At 35.7% G+C, this 16969-nt stretch overlaps 1 protein-coding gene across 2 annotated transcripts in view; it reads right to left on the bottom strand.

Annotated features, from left to right (window-relative positions):
• Positions 1–685: 685 nt before the first annotated feature.
• Positions 686–16969, bottom strand: part of LOC125233830 (organic cation transporter protein-like) — a 68564-nt gene continuing 52280 nt past the window's right edge. Inside the window, exons 6-7 of one of the 2 annotated variants that reach the window (XM_048139963.1) lie at positions 4532–4710; positions 686–3985 (exon numbers count right to left, since the gene is read on the bottom strand). In XM_048139963.1, coding sequence (XP_047995920.1) covers positions 3824–3985; positions 4532–4710 — 341 coding nt within the window. In that variant the 3' untranslated portion in view covers positions 686–3823. Of the gene's footprint in view, positions 3986–4531; positions 4725–16969 lie in introns of those variants that run through there. The other variant, XM_048139964.1, reaches the window with a different exon arrangement.

Here is a 16969-nt window from a genome sequence, read left to right as displayed (position 1 = left end):
TAGCGTACAATAACATCAACGTTTGCGTACTAAGGATGGGTGTACACCCAGGCTCCGTAATTTTATTATAGTCGTTATAAGCATTTTCTAAAGAGGTACGAATAAATTTTTTAAAAATTCCGACACAGTGCACCGATTACCATCAAACATGGGTAAGAACACTCCCGACTAATTCAGCTTTCAAACAAAAAAAACTAAATCTAAATCGGTTCATCCGTCCGGAAGCTACGATGCCACAGACAAAAACACACACAGACAGTCAGTCAGACACGTCAAAGATATAACACCCCGTGGTTTATGCGTCGGGTCGGGGGTTCAAAATGTACAATTTTAAAGTCAAATGTACAGTTTAGGCGTTTCTGCAAGTTAATAGCAAATGAAGTTATTTTTTTCTTAGCTTACTTATGTAGCTTTTATTAGGTATTTATTTAAGAATATGTTATAAACTGAAATAGATACCATAATGAAATAGACAACATATTCTTTCTTAAGAATATGTTGTTAATTATAGACAAAAATCTTCGTTGTAGGCGATATTTTATACTCATAATTTTATCAAGAGAATAGGTAAGTTTATCAGTAATATGTTAGGTTATGTTAGTCCAGTCGATGAGTAGGTCGATTATAGACGAAAATTTATAGTCTTATTGAGCGATATTTTCATGTTGCCAGAATAAAACAAATATATTATTTATAAAAGTGTATTGTAAAAATTGTGTTTCCATAATGCGTTCGTTTGTACTGACATTATATAAGTTATTAAATATTGTATTATGTTTTATCAAAAAATGCACATACTGCGTTGACATGTCATTGGTCCCATTTAGTCTTAATTCTAAAATTTAACACAAAACCTGTATTTACAAAACTAAAATACTGTCGATCGCATTAATTTTATGCATATTTGTCACATTTATTCATAGTATTCAATTCACTTTCATACCGTGATTTTTCATTTACCTATAAGTATATAAAAAAAAATCTAATAATGGAAGATGGTCCATATTTTTTTTTCTATGATTTTTATTAATAGATGTCTTTTCCGAATAATTACATAAATATTACAAGTAATAAATATTAAAATAACGTATTCTGTACGTTTGAAATAAAGGTATTCGAGTTTTACTAAGTAACACAAGACGGTAAATTATTTACTCTTATAAGTATGTCATTTGTTTTAAGTTTATTTATGTATAAGTAGTATAAGTACATTCGTACGTTTTAAATTAAACAACATATAACAAATAAATTATCGTAAACTTATTCTCAGGTATGAAATAATATCTATTGTACAAAAGCGAAATTGTAGTAAAAATGATAAAAAACTCACACCGAAATAGTACAATACAATATAAGTGCGAAAATAGGTCCTAAACGGGTGTCGATAAATTAAAACATGACCGAAATGTGTGCACTGCAATCAAAACGATTTCCTCTTCGCACGTGTATTGCACGACGTCTTTCAGTACATATGGCCCTTTGAAGTTTCAACATGGGCACATAAACTACCATTTCTTACACTAGTGCTATAATGTAGTGCCTGTAAAACCTTTTTAAATTTCAAAGCAGACTTTTTTGGTAGGTACTCAGAGACTTTTACATTTAATACGATGTTTTATTTACAAAATACTTGAAAGTTTCTAAGCTACTTTTACGACAGGTGCTTATACGACATTGTCGGACAATAAAGACGGGGTACAATGTAGTTTAATAGCATATTGTGAAGATGCAGCCGGCCGAACTGTTAAAAGTTGTAAAAAACTTCTCAATACCTTCTTACATTTTACGATTCAGCAAAACTGTTTCTGTTTATACAAATCGACTTGGTGTTTCTTTTTTTATTTCCAAAATGTAAAGTCTGCATTTGTTACGATAAGTTATAAAAATCATTTCGGTAAGTGCCTTTTTTCTAAGGATCTAAGGTACCTACTGGAAATAAAGATGGTCTATCGTTACTTTTATCTTTTATTTTTCTTAGTTTTAATATAAACTACTACCTATAATGTATTTTCTTTCTGGTGCCAACAAATAAGGACACATGATTTAACTTCATTCACACTAACACAAGTATTAAATTATCAAAGTGGGAAAGCTTAGGAACCAGACCTTCTTAGGAGCCAGTAGGTACCTTCTTGGAAAAGCAGTCATACAATTTCGGAATCTTGTCATTGAATAAGTCACACTTTCAATATATTCTCACTACAGTCACCATTAGTCTTATACTCTAAATCTAGGACAATGTAATGGGCAACCTAAGGTAATTTGTATTCTACTCTGTAATCAGACATAGAAAACACTAACAGCATCAGGAATGGGCTACCTGCCAAAAGCAGTAAAATACTGGGAAACGATTCCACACAAAGGAAATTTAATTTTGAATTCACATCAAAAGGATACTAAATACAAAATTGTATGTTGAACTTAGCTGCCAAATGTAATATGAAATATAAACGTGCAGCCTAGCCGAAGTGACAATGGTTGACACTGGGTAGTGGGTGGCGATCCAAAACGCGGTCTGGCTCTGTTGCGCCACTACAGGAGAGTGATTCTGCTAGCTACGATACCTATGCATACGAAGCGTAAACGATTGTGAAGCTGGCTAGGTACTCTGGGGCATAAAATAAAACCTTTCTTCGAATAGTTTGATAGCTGGCTTATTGTATAGAGCCTAGGTAGCGATATGAAACAAAGTTAAGTCTTAGATTAGCGTCTTAGCCAGCGATCAATCGGGGTAGATGTCGAAAAATTTTGATTCGACGATATCATTGACAGTTTTGTCGAAATATACGAGGCATTAAACCATTGACCGCCAATTATCAGGCCTTCAGCGTAATAACATTAACATTCAATGTAGTCAGACTAGGATCAGGATGATAAGTGTCAATCACAGGGCGATGAAGCGGTTATAAAACGGATGAGTTTTTGACGTTTTAGTACACTATTTATTTTCTCCATCATTCTTCGCGCTATCAAGTAACATATATACGGTAGCCACACAAGACACTCCTTTAATGTGTCAAAAATCTCTAACAGTTCCAGTAGTTTAGAGATAGTGTTCACTTTCTCCATACAATGAAATTTCTCAAAAATGACAACTGATAAATTTTATGGATGGTTTTCAAAATGACAACTGTTGTAATTTTTGGGTCTAATACTTAGCTAAACCGTTAGGGATGCTGTTCACTTTATACAAAGGATTTCTCTGATATAGTCTTGGTAGCCACTGATCTAGTCCTAAGCGTCGCCGCCCTTGCTCTTCCTGGACAAGGCCTCGGCCTCCTCAATGGTATCCGGGAGTCGCGTGTTCCTAGTCTCGGGCAGAATCAGCACCAGCGTGCCGCAGATGACGTACAAGCCGCCGAGCAGGACACGAGGCATCCACGAGTGGTACTAGGACTACATGAAACAAAGGAGTTTCTTTGTGTAAGCCAATGAGCATTTGTGTGCTATCTAGAGTGATCCAAATCTCAAAAGAGGGGAGGTTATCAATTTGTCTGGTTTTTTTTAATGATGTGTTCCAATGTCTCCAATCTTTAGCAATGATAGGGCAGTTGTTCAAATGTATTTAATCTTTAACAATTATAATAAGGGATGTTTGAAACTTCTAATGAACGTAACCGTCCATAAAATTTAACTGTTGGGTGTTGTTGTAATGGTTCTTTTGGCTTGAAAGAAATTTTATGGATGTTTCAAAGCGACTATCAACAGCTACTGCAAACTGTTGCCATTTTTGGTCCTATTAGTCACACGTTTCGGGATGCTGTTTTCTTTCCCTATACAATGAATATTCTTTAACATAGTCTTGGTAGCCACTGATCCAGTCCTAAGCCTCGTCGCCCTTGCTCTTCCTGGATATGGCCTCGGCCTCCTCAATGGTGTCCGGGAGTCGTGTGTTCCTCGTCTCGGGCAGGATCAGCACCAGCGTGCCGGAGATGACGCACATGCCGCCGAACAGGACCGTTGGCATCGACGAGTGGTATAAGGACTGATAAAAACAAAAGTTGGTTAAAATAAGAAAATTATATCAAACACTGGGGCATTCCAAAACTTCAAAAGACTTCAACTAACCTTTAAAATGTATCTTACGAAGATAAAAATATCGTAAAATTATTTAAGGGCATAAAAGAAGGACATAAAAGTGAAAATTTCCATGATAGGCAGTTGTTGTTTCTACCATTGTTTGTCTTCGGTGGCGTTTACGGGAACACTTGGAAACACCCGTGAAAATTTTTCGATGACAAAAAGTATATCATAATTCTCCTATAAGAAGAGAATAAGAAATGAAATGAAATGAAATGAAATATATTTATTAATAACAATTGTTACATGTCGATAAGAGAATAATTCTTCTAGAAGTTTTAGAAAAAAAATCAGAAAACGGGATGTTTTTGTCGTGCAAATGTGAAGAATAAAGGTACATTTATTAGATGTTCCCGTAAATATTTTACGGCACTTCCTAACGGAACATGGACTTTTGAAATGAATATGACGTATTCCAAAATACAGTGATGATGGAAATAATGCTACTCACCAACAGCGGCGTCATCGGCGCGACCAGCGACCCAATTTTACCAGCTGTGGAGCAGATGCTGATGAGCGTCTGCCTCATATTCGTCGGGAAGACCTCCGATACGTAGATATAGACCGAGGAGTAGGCTAGAGTCACGCTCCACTTGCCGACGAGGTACAGCGCAGTTGACCACCAGGCCGCTGTACAACGGAATCTGTTATGAAATTAAGGTTATGTGGTTTGCGCCTTGTGGGCGATTTGTCACAAAAATATTTTATGTAAAATGTACAAATATAAAATATGGGTATCAAATAATTATCTAAAACGGATATAGGTAATCGTAAACATAAAATATTGTATGATATTATTTAACAATTTTAAGTGCACTGGCAACATGGCGGGTACTGTCTCTGCGTGTGTTCTATGACACTTGTAGAGACAGTATCCGCTGTGTGTACATTCTCCTTGTATTTCATTAAATTGTAAAAAAGCAGGTGCTGAATTAAGTTTCACGTATAACTTCGGAAGTGACCGGGATGACACAGTCTCAGAATGAAGGTATGGGAAAGTCTTTTTATTCGTATTATGAATAAGTAGGATAAGTTATATTGTCAAGATTTCTCTTTTCTTTACATAATATATGCATATATAGTAAAAAAAATGGATTTATGTACCTAATACGTTTTGCTTGCGGGAAAAGAGAAAACTTAATAATTAATTTCAGGTTTATATAGAAATAACTCGCGATTTATTGTTATATTAGTAATATTTTAATAATAAATATTGCTCGTCAACAACAATATTCTGCAAATGGTACAGGGAACCTGATTTTTTTTGTAGCTATTTTAATACGAAAATATTCCTCTTTGACTGGAGTATGGGCGTACAAAATAGTCGACAGTTGGGACTTTTTTCTATCATGTTCTTACGATTTATCCGTCTATTTGACCCTTAATTGCTATGACATGGCAAAATCATAGTTATTTCAGCAACACACTACACGTTCAGCAACTCGATGCAGAAAAAACCGACCAAGAGCGTGTCGGGCCACGCTCAGTGTAGGGTTCCGTAGTTTTTCGTATTTTTCTCAAAAACTACTGAACCTATCAAGTTCAAAATAATTTTCCTAGAAAGTCTTTATAAAGTTCTACTTTTGTGATTTTTTCATATTTTTTAAACATATGGTTCAAAAGTTAGAGGGGGGGGACGCACTTTTTTTTCCTTTAGGAGCGATTATTTACGAAAATATGAATATTATCAAAAAACGACCTTAGTAAACCCTTATTCATTTTTAAATACCTATCCAACAATATATCACACGTTGGGGTTGGAATGAAAAAAAATATCAGCCCCCACTTTAAATGTAGGGTGGGTACCCTAATAAAACATTTTTTCCATTTTTTATTTTTGCACTTTGTTGGCGTGATTGATATACATATTAGTACCAAATTTCAGCTTTCTAGTGCTTACGGTTACTGAGATTATCCGCGGACGGACGGACGGACAGACAGACATGGCGAAACTATAAGGGTTCCTAGTTGACTACGGAACCCTAAAAATACCGCGATCTAAAACGGCAAAAATATCAGAAAAACACAGAGTGCTCAAAAATATGTGGGATCTAAATCATTAGCTATTATTTAATAAACGGTCATCCTGTGTAAAGGAAACTACACACTACACACGTCATATCGGACATCGAACAAATCGGTTACGGACGTCGATCCGAGTCTAAGGGGACAAAGCCTTCCTGGTAATTTTTTCTGCCAAAAAGTCGTAGCGGTACAACATCAACGTTTATTTGTTGAGCCAGCTATCATTCGGTGAATCGTCATTGTCCGTTATTCTGTCCAATTTTATTGTCAGCGTGGGGAAATCGAGGTTTGATTTTTGTGAACGTGAACATAAATTGTTTGTTGTATCGAACCTATAGTAGATCGTGCCTTTTGTTTTGTGGGTCGTACCGTCATTTTATGATAGTATACTCTGTACGTTATCCGAAACCACAGTATAATAAAGAGTACTATCGTACAGTATGGCCACTCCCGCTCCCCGCTGAAAGTGCCGCCCACCCCCTCTCGGTTACCTCACAGTTACCGCCTGTCAAAAACGCGAACAGTCGACCTGTCATATGTCACTCATACAAGCATAGTACGCGTTCACCTACACGAGCTTAGACTGTGTGCTAGGAACGCGCCTCTTTCATATATTTGATCGCCAGTGTCCGAGGTGTGCCGAAACGCAGGATTGAGAGAATAAAGAATCGATAGGTAAATATATTACATATTATAATATATACATTGTGTGTATTCCATATGGGCGAATATCTTAATAACGATTAGTATTATCGGACCCACTATATGCTTTTTTTATAGACGAGATTTTTTTTCATACATAATAATTCAGCACGCAATGAATTACGTCCACATCAATTACCGTAGCTACCTAATCGTCATTACGACATGCCGTTTATGTCATGCCAAATTAAGTTGGACGGCGTACATTGCCGCTTGGTCAGATTTAAAAGAAATATTACTCTTAATTAATAACAATTTTAACAAAATGTTTATCCTATACGATTCGTGTTATCAGATACTATAACTGGATACATTATTCGCCCGTATGGAATTCACACTCTGTATATTATGAAGGTTGTGACACTCCACAGGCAAAGAAATATAATGGCAGTTGGTATTACAAGACGTACCTGGTAACGCATTAGTGATATTAATTAGACTCAGGAAGTAGTAATTGGAATAGAATTGGACACTGTTGTTGTTACGTAGCATTAAATTTATTAGGTTAATTAGGTACAGTTTGATGTCTTTTTGAGTGCGCTACTACGAATAAATTAACTTGACTATTGACAAAAAACTAAATAGTCGAAAGGGATATTGCCATGATTTGAAATGGGTAACACGATTTGACCCGGAATCGCTTTCTAACTTCGATTTTGTAGGTGTCCTTTCTGTTCGGTAGAAAATGGTTTATTAATTTATTAAAAAATATTATTCATTTTTATGCTAGAAGGTACTTTCTTACTTATGAATGAATTCATTGATAAATTCGCCATGCACTATTGCAGCTGATAGTACCTAATACATTGAGCTGTAAAAGGGTATGTCAAATTTATGAATGAATGCCATATACATAACTATATGGTATGTTCAGTTTACAGATTATAAATAAAAACAATAATTCTTATCATAAACTAAACCTTAATCTAAAAATAAATACCTAACTAAACTAAAAATATTAAAAACTAGGTGAATTCCTCAGCCATGGTGCCTTAGACACTGGCAGCATTTCCTCGCTGTATCGCTAGGCTTATTCTTTGGGCGAGGAAGCTGCCAGCCCTACAGTCACCGCTGACCTCTGTCAGTTTTTTCGACATTTCCTTAAATAAATTTAAGGCGTTCGTCAATGAATTCATTCATTATTTCTTCATGTAATTTCGCAGTTCACTGTACCTTTACTCGTGGAATACCACAGTCCACATATGTACCTATAAGCAATAACAATATGACAATCATCTCTCGCAGTTTAGTACCATAACGTTTAGTGTTGACACAAATAATCTACGTTAATGTGGTTGCAGGATTGGTTGTGGTTTTACTATCTATTTGAGGTTGAACTAATCTAAACACCGGTGATAATCCACACTGTATGTGTTTGTGCATGCAATTTGTTGACAGGCGTTATACTAGTGTTATACCTACTAAAGAACGGATATAGAGGATTACTGTCAAAGAGATAATTGAGGCGAGGTGCATTTACTGACATCTATATTTACAAGGTTAAAACTCTATAGTAAGGCGGCGGAATTGAAAAAAGTCGTCATACTGATACATAGTCATACCCTTAATATTATATAAGTAAAAGTATGACTATGTGGCCTACTGATACGTAGTCATACCCTTAATATTATATAAGTAAAAGTATGACTATGTGGCCTTATTTGAAAGTTAATTTTAGTCTCTATCGGAAAAAGCCATAAAATTCATAACATTTCTCATAAAAAAGGCAACTTTTAGCAAAAGAAACCAACGTGTATCCTTGATAAAATTACAAAAAAATTAAACACAATAAAATCAACAAATAAAGGAAAAAATAACTTAAAACTAAACTTAAACCCTAGTTTTTTCTCCCCTGACCCTCTGTGTAGCTTTTAGGCCAGAGAAAAACCCATATGTCACCTTTAAAACTCGTCTAGGGTATCAAACCTAGGAAACCAGTCAAATTGCATACCCACTTTTTTCCTTTGTAACCACCACAGACTGGCGATTATTGATTTAAAAAAAATGATTGACATTGTTTTTTAAAGTACTTTAATTGTGCTTTCAAATGATATAAATATTAATAGGTTACGATGAATAAGATTAGAGGTATATCTGCTTGAAACGAATTTTGCGCGAGGTGTAATTTGGTAGACGCCGAATGTATGGGAACGCGTGTCAAGCGGTACTCCCCGCCTACAGGTATGTGGTTGTAGTTTGCTCATTTATTATCCGATCGTAGAAATTCAAAAAGCAACAGATAGCTTAATAATGTAGTTAAATGATTTATATAACATATTTTTTAGCTAAGTGGCCGTCTTCATTGCCTTTTTGAGTCACAAAAATCAAAAAAGAGAGTAAAAAAAAAGTATATTTTGCATTATTATTAATTAAAAAATAACTAACAAAACTATACTTTTCACATATAATAAATCTTAATCAGCATGTTATACGCTTTCAATCGACACCTCATTTTTCAAAATTGGATAAGGGGTTCTAGACAAATTGGCAAAAAATTGAAACCCGGGACCGCGATCTTTGTGACGTCATAGTTAACCCCCCCACAGTTTGAGAATGCGACAAGTCATTATTTCGTACTCAGTAAAGTCTACCGATCACAACGATACCACTTGTCAGCAGTATACTCTCCAGTCACATCAACTTTTTCCGAGACCCTCTCGTCGCTCTACTACTAGGTAAGGTACAGTGGGGAAATTTCGACTGGAGGACAAATGCAACTGATTCATTTTTTCCATGTTTTACAATGTTTACATTATTAATTACTGTCCACTGGTTATATATGGGACGTGTTTTCAGTGGATACATGTGGATTTAGACCAGTGTCGCCATCTAACCGGTGCGGTTTTTTTGTCGACATCAGAATAATAAATAAAGATATAAAAAGAAATAATAAAGAAATAAATATAATGACAGGAGCCAAATCATTATATCATTTTTTTCAAATAATTTTTAATGATGATTTTCCTCATAAAGATCGTTCTTGCACGGTATAAAACTCATAACAATAAGCAAAAACTAGCTAATAAGTGGGTATACTTAGTTATTGTCTTTTTTACATTCAGCATAATGATATGAATTTTTTATCCCGGCGTAGGTTTTCCTTAAAGTCATTACCTACATTATTAATAATTAACGAATTTTCAATCTTTAATGGAACAAAGTAACTATGTTCGATTATTTTTAACATTTTAATTCAGTGACTGGCAAGAGGCTGCGCAGGATCGGGACAGGTGGCGATCTCTCGTTTCGGAGGCCAAGATTCACTTTGGATCACTGAGCTTGTTGGTTGATAATAGGTTGTTAAGAAGTGGCTAAGATAAGTGAAATAGCGGGCCGAAAAGTTGGGTTTAAATTTTTTAACATTGTCGTCTACATTATGCTTTATTTCAGGATAGGTCCATCTGCGTAAGTTAAATTGTCCCTCAATGTTTACTTCTTTAACTTAACTTTCTCGTTACAGTCTCTTGAATTTTCACCCTGTATAACTTATAGAACTGTTATATTATAGTAGTATAATAAATTAGCTTTTGCCCGCGGCTTCGCTCGCGTTAGAAAGAGACAAAAAGTAGCCTATGCCACTCTCCATCCCTTCAACTATCTCCACTTAAAAAATCACGACAATTCGTCTCTCCGTTTTGCCGTGAAAGACGGACGAATAAACGGACACACACACACTTTCCCATTTAAAATATTAAGGCCCACTTGCACCAACCACTTAACTAAGGGTTAGTGGGATGTCAACTGTCAAATTCCATATAAAATGGAGGGTTAACCCGAGGGTTAACCCTCCATTTCCGTTGGTGCAAGTGGCCCTAAGTAGTGTGGATAATAAATGTCCCGCTACGCTCCAGCTATCAGCGTTAGCAGGGGCCCTATTCGAACCGTTATCTAACTGTCAAGTGGTATCATTTCAAAATCAACTGTGGATAATGGTCGCATGTGAGATCGGATCGCAAGTTGGTTTTGAGCCAACCAAAACGTATTAATTGAAAAAAAATATGAATCTAAAATCAACTTTATCTTAGTACAATAGGGCTTATAGTTTTTTACATTAAGCAAAACGGTACATGATTCATGTGACCTTTTTACCGTTGACAGCTTTTGGTACATGTGGATTTGGTCGCTAGACTTTTTTGTCTATGGAAACGCTGTGCACGATGCGGTGGCGAGTAGCGGAACTAAACATGTCATTTACCGGCTATCAAAAAGAGGTTACACTGGTGATGGTCGATAAAGACTATTATTAAACGAATTTTAGCAGCAATGAAGCTTTATTGACAAGCGTTATTTTTGTGAAACCGACATCTACACGTCACATAATGCTAGCTCCACACATTATGAAATAAACGCCACAAATTATAGGAGGTATATACACGTCACCCAATCTCAAGTTGCTTCTAAACCACGCTTACGGATCAAGTCGTAATAGACCCAGAGCCCAGGCCCGCCAGACCTTCCTCAAATTCTCAAGGATGAAACTTTGGGACAATGTAGAGTTCATATCGGCGGTTAATGTGTGCATATTTTCTAGTTCGGCCCATCGGCCAATTTTTTGCTATCAAGTGATGAAGGTGAAAAAAAAAGTGCTTACTTTCCTTAAATTCTCAAGGCTGATTTTTATATATGTGTTAGAGCACGTTGTTAGAAATTGGTTATCATCAATGCCAGACCGTTTCCGCCGGCCATAACTTTTACCAGACGCGACAAAGTTGGCAAAAAACGACTCTAACTTACCTCATTTTCTCAAGCCTGATTTTGATATATGATACGCAGGGACCTGTAACTAGACCGTTTGTAAGCAGCCAGACCAATCGGATGGACCCAACCATCCGCCAGACCGACTTAAAGTTTCGATATGAGCATTAGTAGAATTGAAATATTCCGGGTCTATAAAAGCTAAAAACTTGAATTTTCTACATTAAGCTACATGTATATTGTATACTTGACGTAATAAGCGACTTTCAAAAATTTTACTTTTAAGGAAATACTTTTAAGGGTTACGGTGACCGCTTTACATCAGGCGGACCGTATACTTGTTTGCCACCGACGTAGTATAAAAAAAAAAATAAAAAAAAAAAATGAAAGTTTATATGTGGTGCAAGATTAATTTTAAGCTATGAATTTTATTTACACTGCGTAAGTACATGTGTATTTTATTATAAATATAACTTTTACCAGACGCGACAAAGTTGGCAAAAAACGACTCTAACTTACCTCATTTTCTCAAGCCTGATTTTGATATATGATACGCAGGGACCTGTAACTAGACCGTTTGTAAGCAGCCAGACCAATCGGATGGACCCAACCATCCGCCAGACCGACTTAAAGTTTCGATATGAGCATTAGTAGAATTGAAATATTCCGGGTCTATAAAAGCTAAAAACTTGAATTTTCTACATTAAGCTACGTGTATATTGTACCCAGATACTTGACGTAATAAGCGACTTTCAAAAATTTTACTTCTTTCAGAAACTTTCAGAAAGTTCAAGTTTTTAGCTTTTATAGACCCGGAATATTTCAATTCTACTAATGCTCATATCGAAACTTTAAGTCGGTCTGGCGGATGGTTGGGTCCATCCGATTGGTCTGGCTGCTTACAAATGGTCTAGTTACAGGTCCCTGCGTATCATATATCAAAATCAGGCTTGAGAAAATGAGGTAAGTTAGAGTCGTTTTTTGCCAACTTTGTCGCGTCTGGTAAAAGTTATATTTATAATAAAATACACATGTACTTACGCAGTGTAAATAAAATTCATAGCTTAAAATTAATCTTGCACCACATATAAACTTTCATTTTTTTATTTCCTTAGAAGTAAAATTTTTGAAAGTCGCTTATTACGTCAAGTATACAATATACACGTAGCTTAATGTAGAAAATTCAAGTTTTTAGCTTTTATAGACCCAGAATATTTCAATTCTACTAATGCTCATATCGAAACTTTAAGTCGGTCTGGCGGATGGTTGGGTCCATCCGATTGGTCTGGCTGCTTACAAACGGTCTGGTTACAGGTCCCTGCGTATCATATACCAAAATCAGGCTTGAGAAAATGAGGTAAGTTAGAGTCGTTTTTTGCCAACTTTGTCGCGTCTGGTAAAAGTTATATTTATAATAAAATACACATGTACTTACGCAGTGTAAATAAAATTCATAGCTTAAAATTAATCTTGCACCACATATAAACTTTCATTTTTTTATTTCCTTAGAAGTAACATTTTTGAAAGTCACTTATTACGCCAAGTATACAATATACACGTAGCTTAATGTAGAAAATTCAAGTTTTTAGCTTTTATAGACCCGGAATATTTCAATTCTACTAATGCTCATATCGAAACTTTAAGTCGGTCTGGCGGATGGTTGGGTCCATCCGATTGGTCTGGCTGCTTACAAACGGTCTAGTTACAGATCCCTGCGTATCATATATCAAAATCAGGCTTGAGAAAATGAGGTAAGTTAGAGTCGTTTTTTGCCAACTTTGTCGCGTCTGGTAAAAGTTATATTTATAATAAAATACACATGTACTTACGCAGTGTAAATAAAATTCATAGCTTAAAATTAATCTTGCACCACATATAAACTTTCATTTTTTTATTTCCTTAGAAGTAACATTTTTGAAAGTCGCTTATTACGTCAAGTATACAATACACACGTAGCTTAATGTAGAAAATTCAAGTTTTTAGCTTTTATAGACCCGGAATATTTCAATTCTACTAATGCTCATATCGAAACTTTAAGTCGGTCTGGCGGATGGTTGGGTCCATCCGATTGGTCTGGCTGCTTACAAACGGTCTAATTATAGGTCCCTGCGTATCATATATCAAAATCAGGCTTGAGAAAATGAGGTAAGTTAGAGTCGTTTTTTGCCAACTTTGTCGCGTCTGGTAAACGTTATGGCCGGCGGAAACGGTCTGGCATTGATGATAACCAATTTCTAACAACGTGCTCTAACACATATATAAAAATCAGCCTTGAGAATTTAAGGAAAGTACTTAAGCACTTTTTTTTTTTCACCTTCATCACTTGATAGCAAAAAATTGGCCGATGGGCCGAACTAGAAAATATGCACACATTAAACGCCGATGTGAACTCTACATTGTCCCAAAGTTTCATCCTTGAGAATTTGAGGAAGGTCTGGCGGGCCTGGGCTCTTGATCTACAAGTACATTCACACATTTTACAAAATACTTAAATTGAATTTTTTTTTCTCCTACAGAGCCGCCATTCATAGAGTCTGACCGGAAAGTGAAGAGTCGTGAAATGTATGGGGTCTAATACATTCCACGACTCACGACTCCTCACTTTCTGTACAGACACTAGTATACAAGGGGTTTGCATTGAAATTCAATGAGGAGGCACACTCGAAGCTTGTGACAGATGGCGCCACCTTATAAGTCCATTGCACAGACAAAGAATTTAATACGTGAGAGTGAGAAGAAGATATATTTTTCTCTCTCTCACACATATGAACGACAATGACATGCCCATTATTACACTTACGTACAGGCGCCGCCTAAAATGTCAGTGCCCGGCGGGATAACATGTCAGTGTGTCTCCTCTTTCACATTGACAAAATAGCTTGAACATGTTAAATCCATTAAACTGCAATTGAAATTCCTATCTTTTTAACCGACTTCAAAAAAGGAGGAGGTTCTCAATTCGACTGAATGTTTTTTTTTTTTTTTTTGTATGTATGTTCCTCGATATCTCCGAGAATTGTGGACCGATTTTCAAAATTTTTTTTTTGATCGAACGGGTATAATTTGTGCCAATGTTTTCATTTCAATGACATACAAACACAACTATGTTTGTATTGTTTATATTTATCAAGAATAAATGATTTGTATTATGATAATAATAATGATTTGTATAAGGCGGAAATTAGTTTTTTACCTCACCCACACAAAAAGGGACTTTGTTTTTTTTCTACGAGGGAGCAAACTGACAATTTTCTGTTCGAGAACTTTGTTGTCAGTGCAGAATATTAACGCAACGAGTTTGCATACCTTTAAATGTCTGTCACATAATTAATAATTTACATCTTGGGCGTTAACATTTCAATACCTACTATTATCGAAATCCCTCGCTACGCTTAAAATTCAATGTGATTGCCATGCCCACAATATTGCTGCCGATATACAAATACAGTTGTATTTTTATAGCACCCTAAAGAAAAGGATGCATATAGTTTTCTTTGTTCTTGTTTACTGACACACTTGTTTGACAAAGTATAGTACGCACTTACCTACAAAAATATTGACAAAAATGTGCAAACTCTTTGTTGCGTTAGTATTTTACACTGGCAAATTAATTCTACAACACAAAATGGTAACACCACATTTGGAGATACTTTTGCATTCGATCGTAAATATAATAGAATATGCCCAATAAAACAACTGAACAAGCTTCGTTAAACTTTATTTGATGTCTTAAATGTTTGTGTCACAGAACACATTTGTACATTTATTTAGTCGCATACATCTGTATACTCCACAACTATTGTTACTTTGCTATTTACAACAGGGGAAGACAATTATATAACTCCGTATAGACAGATAGGAAGAAAACGGCCAAACTCAGAACTATAAAGAAAAAGGTACGGTGGCTTAGATGGCTTTACACCTTTGGGGGGGTGCTCGGCTAGATGGCGCCAATATTAGTATTTTACACTTTAACTCATATCAAGCTAAGAATATGGGTCAAGTTTAAGCCTGTGTCGAGAGATAGCAGTATAGGCACTGTGATTACACATTTTACTTTGACAGTAACTCTTCTTCAGCTAGTAGAAATTCCGTGCCACGACCGCATTATTTACCGCATGTATGATTTGAAGAACCACTGCAATTATTACAAAGGGGGAACCTAAGGGCACAGTACAAGAAAGAGCTCTATCTACAGTATGGCCACACCCAGCAATAAACTCTGAACTAATGTAGATACTTACTACAATTTAAATACACGTGACTATCAAATTAAACAAATATCGTGACTATTATTTTGAAAAATCTTATCTCACACTGATACTTAATATTGAAACGCAGTGCCTCTACATGGACTTCATACATAGTTACTATATTCTTCTTTTCATTGACAGAAAAACAAAGTGATGCTCTCCAGCAATGTATTTAAATACAAAATGCAAATACTTTGGTTTTTTACCTATTTCAAATAAAAATACAAAATAGTTTTAGAAAAAGGTATTTGAAATACAAAATGCAAAATAGGTATCTTCAAAATACCTTTATTCAAATAAAATACTTTTTTGACATAAGGTAAAGCTTTTATTCTAAAGATGTGTTTAAAACACAGAATCACCAGAGAGCCCAGAAACCTGGCTCTATAGAATTAGCACGTTAAAAAGTGAAGCCAAAAATTGGCTGTCTCCATGTCTTTTACCTAATATTATAAAAATCTAGTGAAAGAGTTATTAGGGGAAGGTTGCTATCATTGGACCACTTCGCTGCTCTATATATATAGTCGGTGGCAAAGTTCCTTTTACCTTCGTGCCTCGATACCCTCGCAACGCTCAAGATTCCACTTTTTGAACCACTCGCTACGCTCGCGGTTCAATATTGAAATCTTTCCCTTGCTCAGGTATCAATATTGGCACGTCCAGTTAAACAACTACTTTGCCCCCTTGTAAAACAAATAACTATTATTTTTTCAAACTCGGTAAACGTAACAGTCAAGACGCTAGCTTTTTTGAGAAATTAATCGTATTTAATCTAAAGAACCTTCCCTTAAAGTTAACGGAATTCAAAAAAGTAAGTAAGTAAACACTTTATTGTACAAGAAAAGAATACAACACATATAATTTAAAATAGAAACAGGGTGTATAGTTTGCTAACTGGACACCACCCGACTAGTCGGGGCAGAGGTAGACCAAAAAAAACGAGGCGAGATGACCTCGACGTATTTTGCTGCGGCTAGCCGAAGCAGGCGGCAAAACGTGATGGGTGGCGGAAGAAAAGAGAGGCCTTTGCAGTGGGTCACAAATATAGGCTAGGAAAAAAAATTGTTTGCTCTTGCCTGGGGGTTTTTATCTAGCACGAAGTCGAAACTCCAAAACCATGCAGAGTGCGTTTTTTAAAAATGTAAAAAAAGTACCTACAATTTTTTTTTCATGAATATGTACACTACTGTACTGTAAACACCACAATCAGAAAA

Source organism: Leguminivora glycinivorella, chromosome 15, assembly GCF_023078275.1.
Source record: "Leguminivora glycinivorella isolate SPB_JAAS2020 chromosome 15, LegGlyc_1.1, whole genome shotgun sequence".
NCBI lineage: Eukaryota > Metazoa > Arthropoda > Insecta > Lepidoptera > Tortricidae > Leguminivora > Leguminivora glycinivorella.
The sequence above is the reverse complement of the archived record's forward strand: the minus strand, read 5'-3'. Positions and strand labels throughout refer to the sequence as shown.